Source organism: Felis catus, chromosome C2 (assembly GCF_018350175.1).
Source record: "Felis catus isolate Fca126 chromosome C2, F.catus_Fca126_mat1.0, whole genome shotgun sequence".
Taxonomy (NCBI): Eukaryota; Metazoa; Chordata; class Mammalia; order Carnivora; family Felidae; genus Felis; species Felis catus.
The window spans coordinates 66709642-66728261 of record NC_058376.1 but is presented as its reverse complement, the minus strand read 5'-3'; the positions used below and the strand labels follow the sequence as shown (position 1 = coordinate 66728261).

The window sequence follows — 18620 nt, the reverse complement described above, 5'->3', positions numbered from 1 at the left end:
AAAGTATACACTCATATATATATTTTTAACATGAACCCATAATTACATTCCATGCAATAAAATGTACTGTATACAGGCCTTGAGGATTTTTATGTTTGTTTGCTTGTTTTATGTATAAACTGTCCCCAGATGTTTCTTATATACAAACTGGAATGTTACTAGGATTGCTTGCCAGTGTTGATAGGCTAATTTTTTAGATATAGGATGTTGATCTCCTTTCTAAGGACAATGGAAATTCACTTAGACTAGGGTGGGGATAGAACATGATACATGAAATTAATAAAAATTCTATAAGTAGTTATGTGCTATACAAAAGATACAATATGCCAAAGGCAATGGAATTAAAATAAAGCAACATATGTTCAACATCAGTTTAATAGCCAAATAAATCTAAGAAGGAAGTCATAGAATTATTAATTCTATGACAAAAATAGGAAACAATTTATCATTTTGGAGGGACATGAACAGTACCACTGAGCATAACACTACCAATAAAGATTATAAGACACATAAGAAAGTAAGCACATCAGCAGGTGTCTAGGACTTATTTATAAAAGCAAACTGGGGCGCCTGGGTGGCGCAGTCAGCTAAGCGTCCAACTTCAGCCAGGTCACGATCTCGCGGTCCGGGAGTTCGAGCCCCGCGTCAGGCTCTGGGCTGATGGCTCAGAGCCTGGAGCCTGTTTCCGATTCTGTGTCTCCCTCTCTCTCTGCCCCTCCCCCGTTCATGCTCTGTCTCTCTCTGTCCCAAAAATAAATAAAAACATTGAAAAAAAAAATTTAAAAAGCAAAGTGAATCTGTAAGAAGCACAAGTAATAAAAATTCGTGAAAAGATTAAAAACAAATAAAAACACCAGCCACGAAGTCAGACTAGGAAGTTTGGAAAAAGGTAAAAGAGCTGAGTGTAAGATGGATCAGGGTAACTAGTTCTGGTTAGGTGATGGAAACTGAAGGATGTTAAAGGCTTTCTTTTTACTTAGTTATACAGCACAGAAGTAAACCTAAGGATTTCAAGATGATTCTCAGAGGATCAAAATGAGAGAAAATCACCTAGAAACAAGTTATACCTGCTAGTGAACAGCCATGCAGAAGGCAAAAGACTGAGATCACTCTACTAAGAGTTACAGAGTAACACTGAGACTTCAAAAAGGTTGGCATTCTAAATACTAATGACAAGTATTATAATAAAATGTTTTTAAAAATTTTCCCTTTTCTTCTTTATCTCCCTCTCTCATTGTGGTATCCCATAGTAAATATGACTATAAGGTAAAATATGCTAGGTTTGTCAATCTTCTGAGAAAGATTTTCAGCCAAAAGAAGTAAAGGGTGGACATTTGCCAACATCACAAATTTTTCATGCCTTAACTATCTCTGATACAAAGCTCTATGAACCATTTTACCCATGTTTATGATTATAAAATTTTTAGAAAAAATATAGGTAAATATATGGAGATAGTGAATAAAATCATCATTCATGTCATAAGGAAACAATCAGTAATAATTCATTTTCTTTTTCTCAAGGCACTGAGTTCAGTCTGCTATGTGCCTTAATTCAGTACAGCACAAATGCTTTTTTTATTATTATTATTATTATTATTATTATTATTTTGAGAGAGAGAAAGAGAGCACATGCATGAGTGGGGGAGGGGCAGAGAGAGAAGGAGAGAGAAAATCCCAAGCAGGCTCCATGCTCAGCATGGAGCCGGATGCAGGGTTCAATCTCACAACCACCAGATCAGAACCTGAGAAGATATCAAGAGTTGGACACTTAGGGGAGCCTGGGTGGCTCAGCCAGTTAGGCGTCTGACTTTGGCTCAGGTCATGATCTCACGGTTTGTGAGTTCAAACCCACAAGGGGCTCTGTGCTGGTGGCTTGGAGCCTGGAGCCTGCTTCAGATTCTGTGTCTCCTCTCTCTGCCCCTCCCATGCTCGTGCTCTGTCTATGTCTCTCAATAATGAATAAACATTAAAAAAATTAATTAAAAAAAAAAAGAGTTGGACACTTAACCGACTGAGCCACCCAGGCACCCCAGTATGGCACAAATCCTTAAAGCATTTTTGCATTGACTGGCTCACTTAATTGAACACAGCTCTAGAAAACTCAATGACCCACTTAAAATATGAATAAAAATATGAGTCCAGAAGGCTTTAAGAAGTCTTCAACTAATGAAAGATCTGCAACCTTTCTGAGCTTTATAATTAATTACATACTTTGTCTTTAGGAGGCTCTTTATCACCATAGGTCTATAAAAACAGGGATGGAGTAGGGAGTCAATTGTCATAATACCTATGGATATACAAATAAATACAAATGCATACATATACCAACAAATATGTATAAATATATAGATAGCAGAACCCATAGGTAAATAACTGAAAAGATTATTTCATGAAAGATAAAGGCAAAACATGAAGTTAGTGCTTGATTATAAAATTTAAGTTGGCATGCAGAAAAAAATTTAGTGATCAAGGAAGCAATTGGTTTTAGTAAGTTTAAAAAATTAAATAATCTGTAAATTATGCTGAATAACAATAACATTCTTCTGGTACGACCCTCTTGCTTTACAATCTAATAAACTGACAAATACTAAAATAGTCTTTTACAAATTTGCATGTCATCCTTGCACAGGGGCCATGCTAATCTTTCTCTGTATCATTCCCGTTTTAGTATGTGTGCTGCCAAAGTGAGCACTGAAATATTCTTTTTTAAGAAATGTGACCATGAATAATATTTCACACATATATATCTTTAAGCATTTAGAATATACAAAATATAACATATTTAAATAAAAATAATATATTTTTATATATCATAATAGTAAAAAGATCACATCAACTAATGCAGTGCATATGTGTATGCCTCTGTGATAGTCAAGAAAATCCTTACCTCATTGATCAAGAACTGGAGCTGCAGGACTGCTGCACCACTTTCATGTTGGCAATAACAATCAACTCCAGGTCTCCCGAGTCTAATATAATAAATGTCAAGGATTCTAAGATTTTACTTAGTACTAGTATTAATTAGTAAAGAAAAAACTAACTTACTTAGCATCTAATGTTTTGCTTTTAAGTTACCTTGATTTTTGTAAATAAAGAGTCAAAATATCTTAGTTAATGCAAATAACATTATGTAACACAGGACAACAAAATGGCCAAATAGGACATCTCTTGCACAAATGCCCTTCTTGACAACAACTTGGCATCCATGCACAGACAAAAGTGCTTTCCTGGGAGCTTCCAGATCCATATAGGAGGCTGCAAAACCCCAGTGCAGTCCAAGAATGAAAAGAGTTGTTTTGAGAAGGCAGGCTTACTCCAGGCAACTGATTTACTGACTGTAGTCTCAACTACAGAAATAGAAATAGCTCTGCACCTCCCCCCTCAGAACTCAGCTACAGCCCCCATTCAACTTGGGGTCACCAGAATTTGCTATATGCCAAGAGACCTGTAAGAGTCACTCCTACCCAAATCAGGTGGTAGTCATACAGACCTTACATCAGTTGTGGACTGGAAGTGGTCTTTGAACCAGCTCTAGCTCCTCTCGGGTACAGTGCAGGAGCCACTGGAAGTAAGCCCACCAAATTCAAGCAGACCATAGATTCTTAAACAACCTTCTAACTAGGCTCTAAACCTCAGCCACAGTCTAGGAACAATCTTGCTGGCACAGTGACCCTGTTGGAGACACTCTTGTCTGTGCCCCTAGAGATCCTGAAAGGGATCTATCTTCCTCACAGCAACAGTCTGACAGTCGGCCAGCAGTCCTGAGGGTCCAGGGTCCCAGTGGAGGATACTACCATCTATGCATCTGAAGATCTGGAAAGAGCCCCATATTCTACTCTGGGCCCCTTCCAGCCACAGTCCACAAGTAGGCCTGCTGGCAAGAGGTCCAGGCTGTAGTCACTCCCATCTGTCCTCCCTATGATCCTAAAAGGGCCTATACATGATCCCAGCCTCCTCACGGTCACAGCCAGCCAGCAACCCTGAGGGTCCAGGGTCCCAGTGGGAAACATTCTTACCTGCAATCCTGATAACTCTGAAAGGGCCCTATATTCAGTTCCAACCCCTCCAACTGCAGCCTGTGAATAGTCCTGCTGCCACAGGGACCTGACAGGAGACACCTCCAGCCTCAATCCATGAGCTGTCCTACAGGCACAGGGACTTGGTAAGAGCTACAACTGTACTCCAAAAGATCCTGAAAGGTCCCTATACTCAACTTGAGCCCCTTAAGCCATGATCAGGGACCAATTCAGCCTATTCAGTGACCTGGAGGGAGACATGCCCATCTCTGTCCACAGAGCCAGTCTGAGAATCCTAATCTTTCTTGTGGATTGTAAAACAGCCCTGAGGCTCAGTTCCAGCACCTCTTAGATACAGTCTAGGGTCAATCCTGCCTACCTAGGGAGCCATCAAGTAAGGAGGCATCAGTTCTCCCAGGGATCTGATGGGAGCCACACCCACCATATACCTGATAATAAGCCCACTGTCTATTTACCTGATAAAAGGAGCCACATGTGAAGCCTTGTCCAGTACCACCCTACTAACAAAGTACTACAGGCAGTAGTATGCACCCAGGGACCAGAAGTGATCCACACTGGCCTAAGCCCTGGTAACAAGCCCAACCACAGACTCTACCACAGATCCAGTGACAGCCTTGTAACCAGCTCCAACCCAGCACAACTGTGATTCTAGAAGTAATACTATCAGTCCAAGGAACAGACAAGAGAAGGCCTTTACCTTCCATTCTATAAAAACTGAAAGAGGCATTTGCTCCTGCAAATGCACAGACACCAATGCAAGGCAACATAGACCATGAATTAAATATATATGACACCACCAAAGAGCACTGATAGCACTCCAGTAACAGACCCCCCAAAAATGGAAATCTATGATTTACCCAGAAAAGAATTCAAAATAATCATCTTTTTAAAAAGTGAATGAAAATGCAAAAGGAACACAACTAAACAAAATCAGAAAAACAATTCATGAACAAAATACATTTAATAAACAGAAACTATAAAAAAAGAACCAAACAGAAATCCTAGACCTCAAGAATACAATGCCAGAAATGAAAAATTTAGAACATAGTTTCAATAACAGGACTGATCACACAAAACGATTAGCAAACTCAAAGATAAATCATCTGAAATTAGAAGAACAAAAAAAGAGTGAAGAAAGTCTAAGTAAATTACGGGATACCATCAAGCAAGTTGGTATTTGCATCATGAGAGTCCCAGAGAAGGAAGAGAAAGAAGCAGAGAGATTATTTAAGGAAAATAGCTGAAAACTTCTCAAACTGTGGAAAAGACGTAGATATCCAGGTACAGGAAGTTCAAAGGAACTCATGGGGCACTTGGGTGGCTCAGTCAGTTAAGCATCTGACTTCAGTTCAGGCCATGATCTCACAGTTTGTGAGTTCAAGTTGCATGTCAGGCACCATGCTGACACCTCAGAGCCTGAAGCCTGCTTCAAATTCTGTGTCTCCCACTCTCTCTGCCCTCCCCTGCTCGCATTCTGTCTCTCAAAAATAACCAAATATTTAAAAAAAAATTTTTTTAAAGGAACCCAAGCAAGATCAACCCAGAAATTACTCAGAAAAATTATAATCAAACGTTTAAAGTCAAAGACAGGAGATAATTTTGAAAGCAACAATAGAAAAGCAACTTGTCACATACAAAAGAACTCACATAAGTCTATCAGTAGATTTCTCTGCAGAAATCTTGCAGGCCAGGAGGTAGTGGGATATTATATTCAAAGTAGTGAAAGAAAAAATCTGCCAAACAAGAATACTACACCCAGCCAAACAGTCCTTCAGAAATGAAGGAACAATAAAGACATTCCCAAACAAACAATGGCTAAGGGAGTTCATTACCACTAAACTTGCTGTTAATAAAACATGAAAGGGGATTCAAGCTGAAATGAAAGGACATTATGTAACAACATAAAAACATAAAAGTATAAAACTCACTATAAAGAGTAAATAAATACATAAATTCAGAATACCCTAGTATTTTAATGGTGGTATATAAATCACTTTTATCTCTATTATAAAAACTAAGGATAATATTTAAAGAACTGTAGCTACAAAAATTTGTTAATGGATGCACAATATATAAAGATGTAAAATGTGACAATTCCATAAATTGTTGGGGGAGGTGAAATAAAAGTGTAGAGTTTTTGTACATGATTGAAAGTGAGCTGTTATCAGCTTAGACTATTATATCTCTAAGATGTTTTATATAAGCCTTATAGTAACCAAAAAGAAAAAAAAATCTATAGTTGTTACATAAAAGATAAAATGAAAGGAATTAAAGTACATAAATATATATATATATATAAATAACACAAATTAAGAGAGAAAAAAAAGAACAAAGGAACAAAGGAATTAAAAATTCAGAAAATAATTTTTAAAATGGCAATAGCAAGTACTTACCTATCTATTATTTAAATGTAAATAAACTAATTCTCCAGTCAAAAGACACAAAGTGCCTAAATGGGTAAGAAATAAGATCCAATGATATGTGGTCTGCAAAAGACTCTCTTTAGCTTTACAGATATACATAGGCTGAAATTGAAGGGATGATAAAGGACATTCCATGCAAATGGTAACCCAAAATATACTGATGTCAGATAAAACAGACTTTTAGTCAAAATCAGTGGCAAAAGGAAAAAGTCACAATATAGTAATAAAGGGGTCAATTCATCAAGAGGATATAACAGTTATAAATATGTATGTACCATCACTGAAGCACCTAAATATTTAAAGCAAATATTATCAGAACTAGAGAGTAAAATAGAAGGGAACACAATAATAGTAAGGCACTTAAACACCCCACTTTCAACATTAGAGAAATCATCCACACAGAATTAAGAAGGAAATAGTGGACCTAAATAACACTACAGCCCAAATGGACCTGACAGACATACAAAGAACATTACATTCAAGAGACCAGAATACACATTTTTTTTCAAGGGCATACAAAACATTCTCCAGGATATATCATATGTTGGAACACAAAGTGAGAATATTGAAACAATTTATAGTATCTTTTCTGACCACAGTGGTATTACACTAAAAATCAGTAACAGGAGGAAAGCTGAAAAATTCACTAAATTAGAATTTAAACAATGCAAAATTGTAGGGTGCCTGGGTGGCTGTCAGTAAGCATCTGATTGTTGATTTCAGCTCAGGTCATGATCTCATGGTTTGTGGGTTTGAGCCCCACATTGGGCTCTGTACCACCTAGGATTTTCTCTCTCTCTCCCTCTCTACCCCTTCCCTGCTCTCTGCCTCAAAATAAATAAATAAACTTAAAAATTTTAAAAAGAAAGAAAAACACACAAACAATCCTGAACAACCAATGGATAAGAGAAGAAACCAAAAGGAAAATCGTACAGTATCTTGAGACAAATGTAAATGAAAATAAGACACACCAAAACTTATGGGAGGTAGGAAAAGCAGTTTTACAAGGAAAGTTTATAGCCACAAATGCCTAAATTAAGAAAAAAGAAAGATCTCAAATAAACAACCATTTAACACCAAAAGGAATTAGAAAAAGAACAAACTAAGCCCGAATTAACAGGGAAAAAAAGGAAATTATAAAAATCAGGGAGGAAATAACTTAAATAAAGATTACAGAGATTTTTTATTTTTTTATTGAAAAAAATCAATAAAACTAAGAGCCATGTTTATTTTTGGAGGGATAAACAAAATAAGCTTTTAGCTAGATCAATCAAGAAAAAAAGAGGAAAATAAACTTATAAATGAAAGAGAAGACATTACACATGACCCCACAGAAATACAAAGAATCATTAGAAACTACTATGAACAACTATACATCAACAAATTGGATAACCCAAAAGCAATGGATAAATTCCTAGAAACATGAAACCTACCAAGAATAAGTAATGAAGAAACAGAAAATCTAAACAGACTAACAATGGCTACAGAGATTGAAGCAATAATCAAAACCTCCCAACAAAAGAAAGCCCAGGACCAGATAGTTCCACAGAACATTTAAAGAATTAATGCCAATCTTTTTCAAAGTCTTCTAAAAAAATTAAGAGGAGACAACACCCTCAAATTTAGTTTACAAGGTCAGCCTTACTCTGATACCAAATCCAGAAAAGGACAGTACAGGAAATGAAAATTATAGGCCAATATCCCTGATGAATATAGATGCAAAAATTCTCTCCAAAATATTAGCAAACCAATTCCACAGCATACAAAATGAATCAGACACCAAGACTAAGTAGGATTAATCACTGAGATGCAAGGATGGTCCAACATACATAAGTAAACAAAATAATACACCACATTAACAAATGAAAGATAAAAATCATATAATTCTCTAGAAGATGAAGAAAAAAACATTTGACAAAATTCAACATGCTTTCATGAAAAAAAAAAAACTCCCAATAAATTGGGTATAGAAAGAAGATACCTTAATATAATAAATACCATATACCACAAGCCCACAGCTAACATCATACTTGGTGAAAGAAGTTGGAAGCTTTTCCTCTAAAATCAAGAGGGGGCACCTTGGGTGGCTTAGTCAGTTAAGTGACCGACTCTTGATTTTGGCTCAAATCATTATGGCATGGTTTGTGAGTTCAACCCCGACATCCGGCTCTGCACTCACCGTGTGGAGCCTTCCTGGGATTCTCTCTCTCTCCCTTGCTCTCTGCCTTGCTGATGCATTCTCTCATTCTCTTTCTCCCCCTCTCTCAAAATAAATAAATAAACTTTAAAAAATAAAAATAAATAAAATCAAGAGAACAACAGTGCCCACTCCCATGACACCCATTCAACATAGTACTAGAAGTCCTAGGAAAAGCAATAAGATAAGAAAAAGAAATAAAAGACATCTAAATCATAAAGGAAGAAGTAAAATTATCTCTGTGGATGACATAAAATTATATGTAGAAAAACCTAAAGATAATACCAAAAAATGTTAGAATAAATGAATTTAGTAAAGTTGCAGGATATAAAATCAGCATACAAAAATCAGTTTCATTTCTATACATTAACAACAAAAGATCAGAAAGAGTAATAAAGAAAACAAAACCTTCTTACAGTAATAGAAAAACACACATGCACAACAACAACAATAAAATATTTAGGAATACATTTAAACAAGGAGGTGAAAGATTTGTAAAATAAAAAATTTAAGATAATGATGAGAGAAATTGAAGAAGACACAAATAGAAAGATATCCTGTGTTCGTGAACTGGAAGAATTAATACTGTTAAAATGTCCATACTACCCAAAGCTATCCATAGATTTGTTGTAATTCCTATCAAAATTCCAGTTTTCGCAGAAACAGAAAAAAAATCCTAAAATTTTTATGGAACCACAAAAGAACCAAGTAACCAAAGTACCCCTAAGAAACAAACCTAAAGCTGGAGGTATCACACTTCCTGATTTCAAACTGTATTAGAAAGCTATAGTAAACAAAACAGTATGATTCTAGCATAAAAACAGACACATACCAGTGAAATAGAATCAAGAGCCCAGAAATAAGTCCACACAAATACAGTCAACTGATATTTGACAAAGGAGCCTAGAACACACAATAGGGAAAAGACAGGTTCTTCAATAAATGGTATTGGGTGTTTTCTCTGTACAGAAATGGATATTCACATGTGAAAAAAAAATGAAACTGAAACCCTATCTCACATCATTCAGAAATATTAACATGAAATGTATTAAAGGCTTAAATATAAAACCTAAACACCCCCCCAAAAAAAATACTGCAAGAAAACAGAGGCTAAAATCTCCTTTACATTGATATTGGCAATTTTGCTTATGACACCAAAAGCACAAGTAACAAAAATAAATATAAACGAATGGGACTACATCACGGGGCGCCTGGGTGGCGCAGTCGGTTAGGCGTCGGACTTCAGCCAGGTCACGATCTCGCGGTCCGGGAGTTCGAGCCCCGCATCGGGCTCTGGGCTGATGGCTCAGAGCCTGGAGCCTGTTTCTGATTCTGTGTCTCCCTCTCTCTCTGCCCCTCCCCCGTTCATGCTCTGTCTCTCTCTGTCCCAAAAAAATAAATAAACGTTGAAAAAAAAATTTAAATAAAAAAAAAAATAAACGAATGGGACTACATCAAACTAAAAAGCTACTATATAGCAAAACAAACAACAGAATGAAGAAGCAATATGTATAATGGAAGAAAATACTTGCAAACCATATATCAGATAAGAGGTTAATATCCAAAATGTATAAGGAATGCATAAAAATCAAAAGCAAAATTTTTTAAAAACTGGACAGAAGACCTGAACAGACATTTTCACAAAGACATACAAATGGTCAATAGGTAAAAAGAAAATTCCCAACCTCAATAATCACCAGGGAAATGTAAGAGCTATTACCTCATAGCTGTCAGAATGGCTGTCATTAAAAAGAGATAAGAGAGGCTGGAAAGATGGCAAAGTAGGAGAACCCTAAGTTCACCTTTTGTCCCATGAATATATAACACTCCAGAGATAACTCCATATAATGAGATAATAACCCAGAAAACAATATGGGCAGAACAAACTCCAAAACTAACTGTAGTAGAAAGGAGGCCACATCAAAGAGGTAGGAAGAGCAGCGATGTGGTAGGGAGCTAAACAGACCATAGGCTGTCCAAGGGGGGAGACAGCATCAGGCACAGAGAAGGGAGAGAAACAGACTATCACACTGGGAAGCCCACATGAGGAAGACGAATCCCCATGACATTTGGCTTTGAAAACTAGAGTTAGTGGCCAAATTTTGTGAGTGCTGACAACCAACATGACTTAAAACCTGGAATTTAAAAAATAAGCTTCTCAGTTCTGGGAGAGCCCAGAGGCAATCAGAAGCTGTCTCTGCTTTTAAAGAGACAGCACTACAAAAAGCCCACAGAGATATAGCATAGAAGCAGCAATTTAATAAACATCTCAGGCAGACTGGAGGAAGAGTTATTTACTAATCTCAGAGCATGTCGGGAGGGGCAGGGTTCACTGAGGGACTTCTCCAGGAACAAAGGAGCTGGCAGGTGCCATTTTCTTCCCCCACCAACACATAGCCATCAGCAGGAACCAACACAGGCCCAACACTCACTACCTAACTTGTGTATGCTAACCCTAGACCCCCAGACTTCAGTGGATCCACCCTTTCCAGTCACACTTTCCTCAATCACAGCATTATGGCTCTCTCCCAGAGAAGACCAGCACAAACGTTGCCAACACCTTGTTTCCTGACCTGCATGCTTTGTGGGCCTTGGTCCCAGGGGCAACAGTGGGGCCCCTCCTGCAGAAGATCTCTATGCACCATGTTAAAACTGCAGGCCCCACTCATGTGCTCTGCAGCTTTGCATCAGCCTTCCCGGGTTCTAGCAACTGTAATAGGTCTTTTTACAAACAGACTGGTTCACACCTTGTTAAAACAGCATGCCCCACCCTAGCTGTCCCAGATACAGCATGTCCCCTCTCACCAGGGTGCAAAATGGCAGACACTGTACCTAAACCCTCCAATATACTCTTGGCTAGAGTCAATTCAAAATGGGCTATGAGCCTGGCAGTATGCAAGCAACCCTAACACGGCCGGCACCACTCTAGAGTGACTTCTGCCATGGGGTGAAGGGAAGATAACCACAGACCAGTCAAATGGTGGCCATAGCAGTGGGCTGGGGGCAGACAGTTGGTCTGATTGCAGGCCCCACCTACCAATGAAAGCTTCTCAAGGGATAACAGAGGGATAGTGCCCTACAGTTTGCTGCTACTGCATCTCTGGCAAACAAATAGTCTTACTAAAGTCAAACCCGAGGCAGCCCCAGAGAATGGCCCCTAACACTACAGGGACCTAACACTGACAAAAACAGGCAAAGAGAGCCATTGAAGATGACTGGAATGGAGGAAAAAGCAGCCAAGAAACAACATCAGGGCACAAGCAATATGCAGAGGAAACAAACCTGAAGCACTAGGTTCTGGTGAACAGGGGATACTGCAGTGCAGGGCACTACAGGACCTTTTCTTCTTTGGGCCATTAATTTAAAGAGAGGGGACATATCTGACTTTCCTAGCATAGAAAGCCTGACTAAATAAGTTAGACAGAAAGAAAAGACAGAGGAATATGCAAATGAAAGCACAGAGCAAAATCACAGCAAAGGACTTAAGCAAAATTGATATAAGTAATATGCTGGATAGAGAATTTAAAGTTATGATCACAAAGATATTCACTGAACTTGAGGAAAGAAGGGATATCAGTGAGACAGTTAACAAAGAGATTAAAAAAATGAACCAATCAGAAATGAAGAATACAATAAATGAAATAAAAATTTTCATTTTGATGGAATAAACAGCAGGTAGAGGAAGCAGAGGAATGAACTAATGACCTGGAAAACATTGTGATGGAAAGTAATAGAGCTGAGCAAGGGAGACACAAAAGAATTATGTCAAATGAGAATAGACTTAGGGAACTCAGCAACTCCATCAAGCATAATAATATTTACATTATAGGTATCCCAGAAGAGGGACAGAGGGCAAAGGGAGCAGAAAATTATTGTAAGAAATAATAGCTGAAAACTTCCCTAATCTGGGGAAGAAAACAGAAATCCAGATCCCAGAGGCACAGAAATCCCTCAACAAAGTCAAACCAAGGAGGTCCACACCAAGACATATAGCAATTAAAATGGCAAAAAGTAGTGATAAAGAAAAAATTTTAAAGCATCAAGAAGATCATTACATAAAATGGAAATCTCATAAGGCTACCACAGAAGTTTTTCAGCAGAAATTCTGCAGGCCAGAAGGGAATGGTATGATATGTTCAAAGTGTTGAAAGAAAAAATCTACAACTAAGAACACTCTATCCAGAAAGGCTATTATTTGGGATACAAGGAGAGATAATGAGTTTCTAAGACAAAAGCTAAAGGAGTTCATGACCATTAAAGCAGACCTGCAAGGAATGTTAAGGGGAACTCTATGAGTGGAAAGGAAAGACCATAACTAAGAGTAAGAAAAGTAGGAAGCACAACGCAGTACAAAAAAAAAGTGTATCAGCAAAAATCAAAGAACTCACAAAATAAAAGGATGTAAGTTATGACATCATATGTAAAATGTGGAGGAGGGGAGTAAAGAATGGGTTCAAACTTAAGCAACCATCAACTTAATATAAACTAGTACATGCAGAAGATGATATATGAAAATCTAATGGTAACCACAAATCAAAACCACTAATAGATATGCAAAAAATAAAGACATAGGAATTCAAGTATATCATGAAAGAAAGCCAGCAAACCATGAAACAAGACAGCAAGGAGAAAAAAGGAACATAGAAGAACTACAAAAACAACCATAAAACAAGTAATAAAATGGCAATGAAAACATACCTACCAACAATTATTTTGAATGTAAATGGACTAAACATTCCAATCAGAACACAAAGAGTGATGGAGTGGATAAAAAAACAAGACCGAACCCATACACTGCCCACAAGAGACTCTTTTCAGACCTAAAGACACCTGCAGATTGAAATTGAGGGAATGGAAAACAATTTATCATGCAAACTGGATGCCAAAAGAAAGCAGGGGTAGCAATACTTATCTCAGACAAAATTGACTTGAAAAAAAAAAGACTCTAAAAAGAGAAAAAGAACACATATAATCATAAAGGGGACAATCCACCAAAAGGTATAACAATTGTAAATATTGTGCACTCAACATAGGAGCACCCAAATACACAAAAGAGTTGATAAGAAAAATAAAGGAACTAATCAATAGTAATACAATAATAGTAGAGGACTTTAACATCCCACCTACATCAATGGATAGACCATCCAAATAGAAAATCAATGAGGAAACAGTGGCTTTGAGTGACACATTAGACCAGATAGATTTAACATATCTATTGAGAACATTCCATTATAAAACAGCAGAAAAAAAACACATTCTTTTCAAGTGCACATCGAACAGTCTCCAGAAGAGACCACACATTAGCCCACACAACAAGCCTCAACAAATTCAAGAAGATCGAAGTCATACCATGCATCTTTTCTACCAACACTATAAAACTAGAAGTCAACCACAAGAAAAAAACTAGAAAAACAAAAAATACATAGAGGTTAAATAACATGCTACTAAACAATGAATGGGGCAACCAGGAAATACATGAAGAAATAAAAGAATACATGAAAACAAATGAAAATGAAATTACAACAACCCCAAACCTTTGGGAGGCCGAAAAAGTGGTTCTAAGATGGAAATTCATAGCAATACAGACTACCCCAAGACAAGAAAGATGTTAAATAAACAATCTAAACTTACACACCCAAAGGAGCTAGAAAAAGAAGAAAAACCAATACCCAAAACCAGCAGAAGGAAAGATTTAATGAAAAATTAGAGCAGAAATAAATGATATGCAAACAAAAGAAACAACAGATCAATGAAACCAAAAGCTAGTTCTTTGAAAAGATAAACAATATAAACCTGTAGGCAGACTCACAAGAGAGAGAGAGAGAGAGAGAGAGAGAGAGAGAGAGAGAGAGAGAGAGGACTCAAATGAAATCAGAAAGAGGAGTAATAAGAACCAACACCACAGAAATACAAACTATTGTAAGAGACTATTACAAAAAATTATACGTCAACAAATTCAACAACCTAGAAGAAATGGATAAATTCCTAGAAACATATAACCTCCCAAAGATGAAGCTGGAAGAAATAGAAAATTTGAACAGACCAATTATCAGCAAGGAGATGGAAATCAGTAATCAAAAACTCCCAACAAAAGTCAAGGACCAGATGGCTTCACAGGCCATTTCTATCAAATATTTAAAGAAGAGTTAATAACTGGCTCAGTCAGTTAAGCGTCCGACTTTGACTCAGGTCATGATCTCACAGTTTGTAAGTTTGAGGCCTGCATCAAGCTCTGTGCTGACAGCTCAGAGCCTGGAGCCTGCTTCAGATTTTGTGTCTCCCTCTCTCTGTCCCTCCCCCACCCATGCTCTGTCTCTGTCTCTCAAAAATAAATAAACATTAAAAAAAATTTAAGAAGAGTTCATACTTATTCTTCTCAAACTAGTCCAAAAAAATAAAAAAGGAAAAACTTCCCAATTGAGGCTAAAATTACCCTGATACCAAAGCCAGATAAAGATACCATAAAAGAGAGAGAGAGAGAGAGAGAGAGAGAGAGAGAGAGAGAGAGAGAGAACTACAGGCCAGTAATTCTGATGAACATGGATGTAAAAATTCTCAATAAAATACTAGCAAATCCAATCCAACCGTACATTAAAAGAATCATGCCCCACAACCAAATGGGATTTATTCCTGAGTTGAAGGGTGGTTCAATCACAAATCAATCTGCATAATTGGTTTAATCACAAATCAATCTGCACAAATCACACTGCATAAATAAGAGAAAGGATAAAAACGACATGATCATTTCACTAGATGGATAAAAAGCATTTGACAAACTATAACATTCATTCATGATAAAAATCCTCAACAAAGTAGGTCTAGAGGGAACATACCTCAACAAAATAAAGGCCTTATATGAAAAATGCACAGCCACTGAGAGAGAACATTCCCCTTTTGGAGTACTTTTGGAAGAGCGTTTATTGCCTCCCAAGGATAAAAGACCCTGCAGGTGCCAGCCAAAGGCTTTTCATCATCGGGAGACAGAGGTGCGACCAGAGGGAATATTACCTTTAGTAGTAACAACATAGATTCCACACACTGTGCAGGAGTGGGACTGTTTCTCAGGGACAGAGGAATTCACACAGCATGGAGCTCTACTCCAAAGGAGAGGAGCACATCTGTGCTGGATCCTTTCAGACTTTGGCTTTTGAATCCCAGCTGCTTGCTGGGAAAATGCAGGGGAGTTGTGGCACAGGGTGAGCTTACTGCCTTTGCTATTCTGTGAGGGCTGCCTGAACAGCAGGGAGGTGTGAGATCCCTGGTTCAAGACAAGATATTAGAGTGGCACCATTTTCCCCCCAACAACAACACAGTGGCACTTCAGAGAGCAATACAGCTGCCCCAGTGGAGGTGGGACCCACTAACACCAAACCCCAACCTCCTGTGCCTGGTAAATGTTTATTTACTGGGACTCTATGCCAAAGCAGCTGACCTCTTCTCTGGAAGACCAGCATAGCCAACATCCCCCATATACCAAATGCACTGAGATCCAGAGCTTCAAAACAACACCTATCTTTCTTTTTTCTTTGTTTCTTTCTTCTTCAGTTTTTTCTTTTGGAATCAAAGTTTCTTGTTTGTATTTTTCATTTCCTTTTCTCCTTTTTTTTTTTTTTGCCAAGGCTTTTTTATTCTTTTTACTTCTTTTTCTTTCATTCCTTTTTTTCCCTTTTTCTTTGTAAGCAACCTTAGTTTTTTTTAATGTTTATTTATTTTTGAGACAGAGAGAGGGACAGAGCACGATCAGGCGAGGGGCAGAGAGAGAGGGAGACACAGAATCTGAAGCAGGCTCTGAGCTGTCAGCACAGAGCCTGATGCAGGGCTTGAACTCACAAACTGTGAGATCATGACCTGAGCCAAAGTTGGATGCCTAACCGACTGAGCCACCCAGGTGCCCCATCCTTATAGTTTTTTGACTTCATCATTGCCAATTTTGATGCCTTTGATTTCCTTTTGTTGTCTAATTGCTGACGCTAGCACTTCCAACACTATGTTAAACAACAGTGGTGAGGGTGGACATCCCTGTCATGTTCCTAATTTCAGGGAGAAGGCTCTCAGTTTTTCCCCATTGAAGATGATATTAGCTGTGGGCTTTTCATAAATTGCTTTTAATGATGTTTAAGTATGTTCCTTCTATCCCGACTTTTTTGAGGGTTTTTATTAAGAAACGATGCTGAATTTTGTCAAATGCTTTTTCTGCATCAATTGACAGGATCATATGGTTCTTATCTTTTCTTTCATTAATGTGATGTGTCACATTGATTGATTTGCAAATGTTGAACCAGCCCTGCAGCCCAGGAATGAATCCCACTTGATCATGGTGAATAATTCTTTTTATATGCTGTTGAATTCGATTTGCTAGTATCTTATTGAGAATTTTTGCATCCATATTTACCAGGGATATTGGCCTGTAGTTCTCTTTTTTTACTGGGTCTCTGTCTGGTTTAGGAATCAAAGTAATACTGGCTTCATAGAATGAGTCTGGAAGTTTTCCTTCCTTTTCTATTTTTTGGAATAGCTTGAGAAGGATAGGTATTATCTCTGCTTTAAACATCTGGTAGAACTCCCCTGGGAGGTCATCTGGTCCTGGACTCTTATTTGTTGGGAGATTTTTGATAACTGATTAAATTTCCTGGCTGGTTATGGGTCTGTTCAAGCTTTCTATTTCCTCCTGATTGAGTTTTGGAAGTGTGTGGGTGTTTAGGAATTTGTCCATTTCGTCCAGGTTGTCCAGTTTGTTGGCATATAAATTTTATAGTATTCCCTGATAATTGCTTGTATTTCTGAGGGATTGGTTGTAATAATTCCATTTTCATTCATGATTTTATCTATTTGGGTCATCTCCCTTTTCTTTTTGAGACGCCTGGCTAGAGGTTTATCAATTTTGTTTATTTTTTCAAAAAACCAACTCTTGGTTTCATTGATCTGCTCTACAGTTTTTTTAGATTCTATATTGCTTATTTCTGCTCTGAATTTAATTATTTCTCTTCTTCTGCTGGGTTTAGGCTGTCTTTGCTGTTCTGTTTCTATTTCCTTTAGGTGTGCTGTTAGATTTTGTATTTGGGATTTTTCTTGTTTCTTGAGATAGGCCTGGACTGCAATGTATTTTCCTCTCAGGACTGCCTTCACTGCATCCCAAAGCGTTTGGATTGTTGTATTTTCATTTTAATTTGTTTCCATACATTTTTAAATTTCTTCTCTAATTGCTTGGTTGACCCATTCATTCTTTAGTAGGGTGTTCTTTCACCTCCATGCTTTTGGAGGTTTTCCAGACTTTTTCCTGTGGTTGATTTCAAGCTTCATAGCATTGTGGTCTGAAAGTATGCATGGTATGATCCCAATTCTTGTATACTTATGAAGGGCTGTGTTGTGACCCAGTATGTGATCTATCTTGGAGAATGTTCCATGTGCACTCAAGAAGAAAGTATATTCTGTTGATTTGAGATGCAGAGTTCTAAATATATCTGTCAAGTCCATCTGATCCAATGTATCATTCAGGGCCCTTGTTTCTTTATTGACTGTGTGTCTAGATGATCTATCCATTTCTGTAAGTGGAGTGTTATAGTCCCCTGCAATTACCACATTCTTGTCAATAAGGTTGCTTATGTTTGTGACTGTTTTATATATTTGGGGGCTCCCGTATTCGGCGCATAGACATTTATAATTGTTAGCTCTTCCTGATGGATAGACCCTGTGATTATTATATAATGCTCTTCTTCATCTCTTGTTGCAGCCTTTAATTTAAAGTCTAGTTTGTCTGATATAAGTATGGCTACTCCAGCTTTCTTTTGACTTCCAGTAGCACGATAAATAGTTCTCCATCCCTTCACTTTCAATCTGAAGGTGTCCTCAGGTCTAAAATGAGTCTCTTGTAGACAGCAAATAGATGGGTCTTGTTTTTTTATCCGTTCTGATACCCTATGTCTTTTGGTTGGCGCATTTAGCCCATTTACATTCAGTTTTATT

General features: G+C 37.6%; 1 protein-coding gene and 1 non-coding gene across 2 annotated transcripts in view; both read right to left on the bottom strand.

The window, feature by feature from the left end:
* The window catches only part of STXBP5L (syntaxin binding protein 5L), a 386205-nt gene that overhangs the window by 297522 nt on the left and 70063 nt on the right, over nucleotides 1-18620 (bottom strand). Inside the window, 1 exon segment of the mRNA XM_045036998.1 lies at nucleotides 2888-2969. Within this exon segment, the coding sequence (XP_044892933.1) occupies nucleotides 2888-2969 (82 nt within the window).
* On the bottom strand, nucleotides 2583-2692 carry LOC111556384. The gene has a single exon (XR_002735869.1). It is a non-coding gene; the product is annotated as a U6 spliceosomal RNA (small nuclear RNA).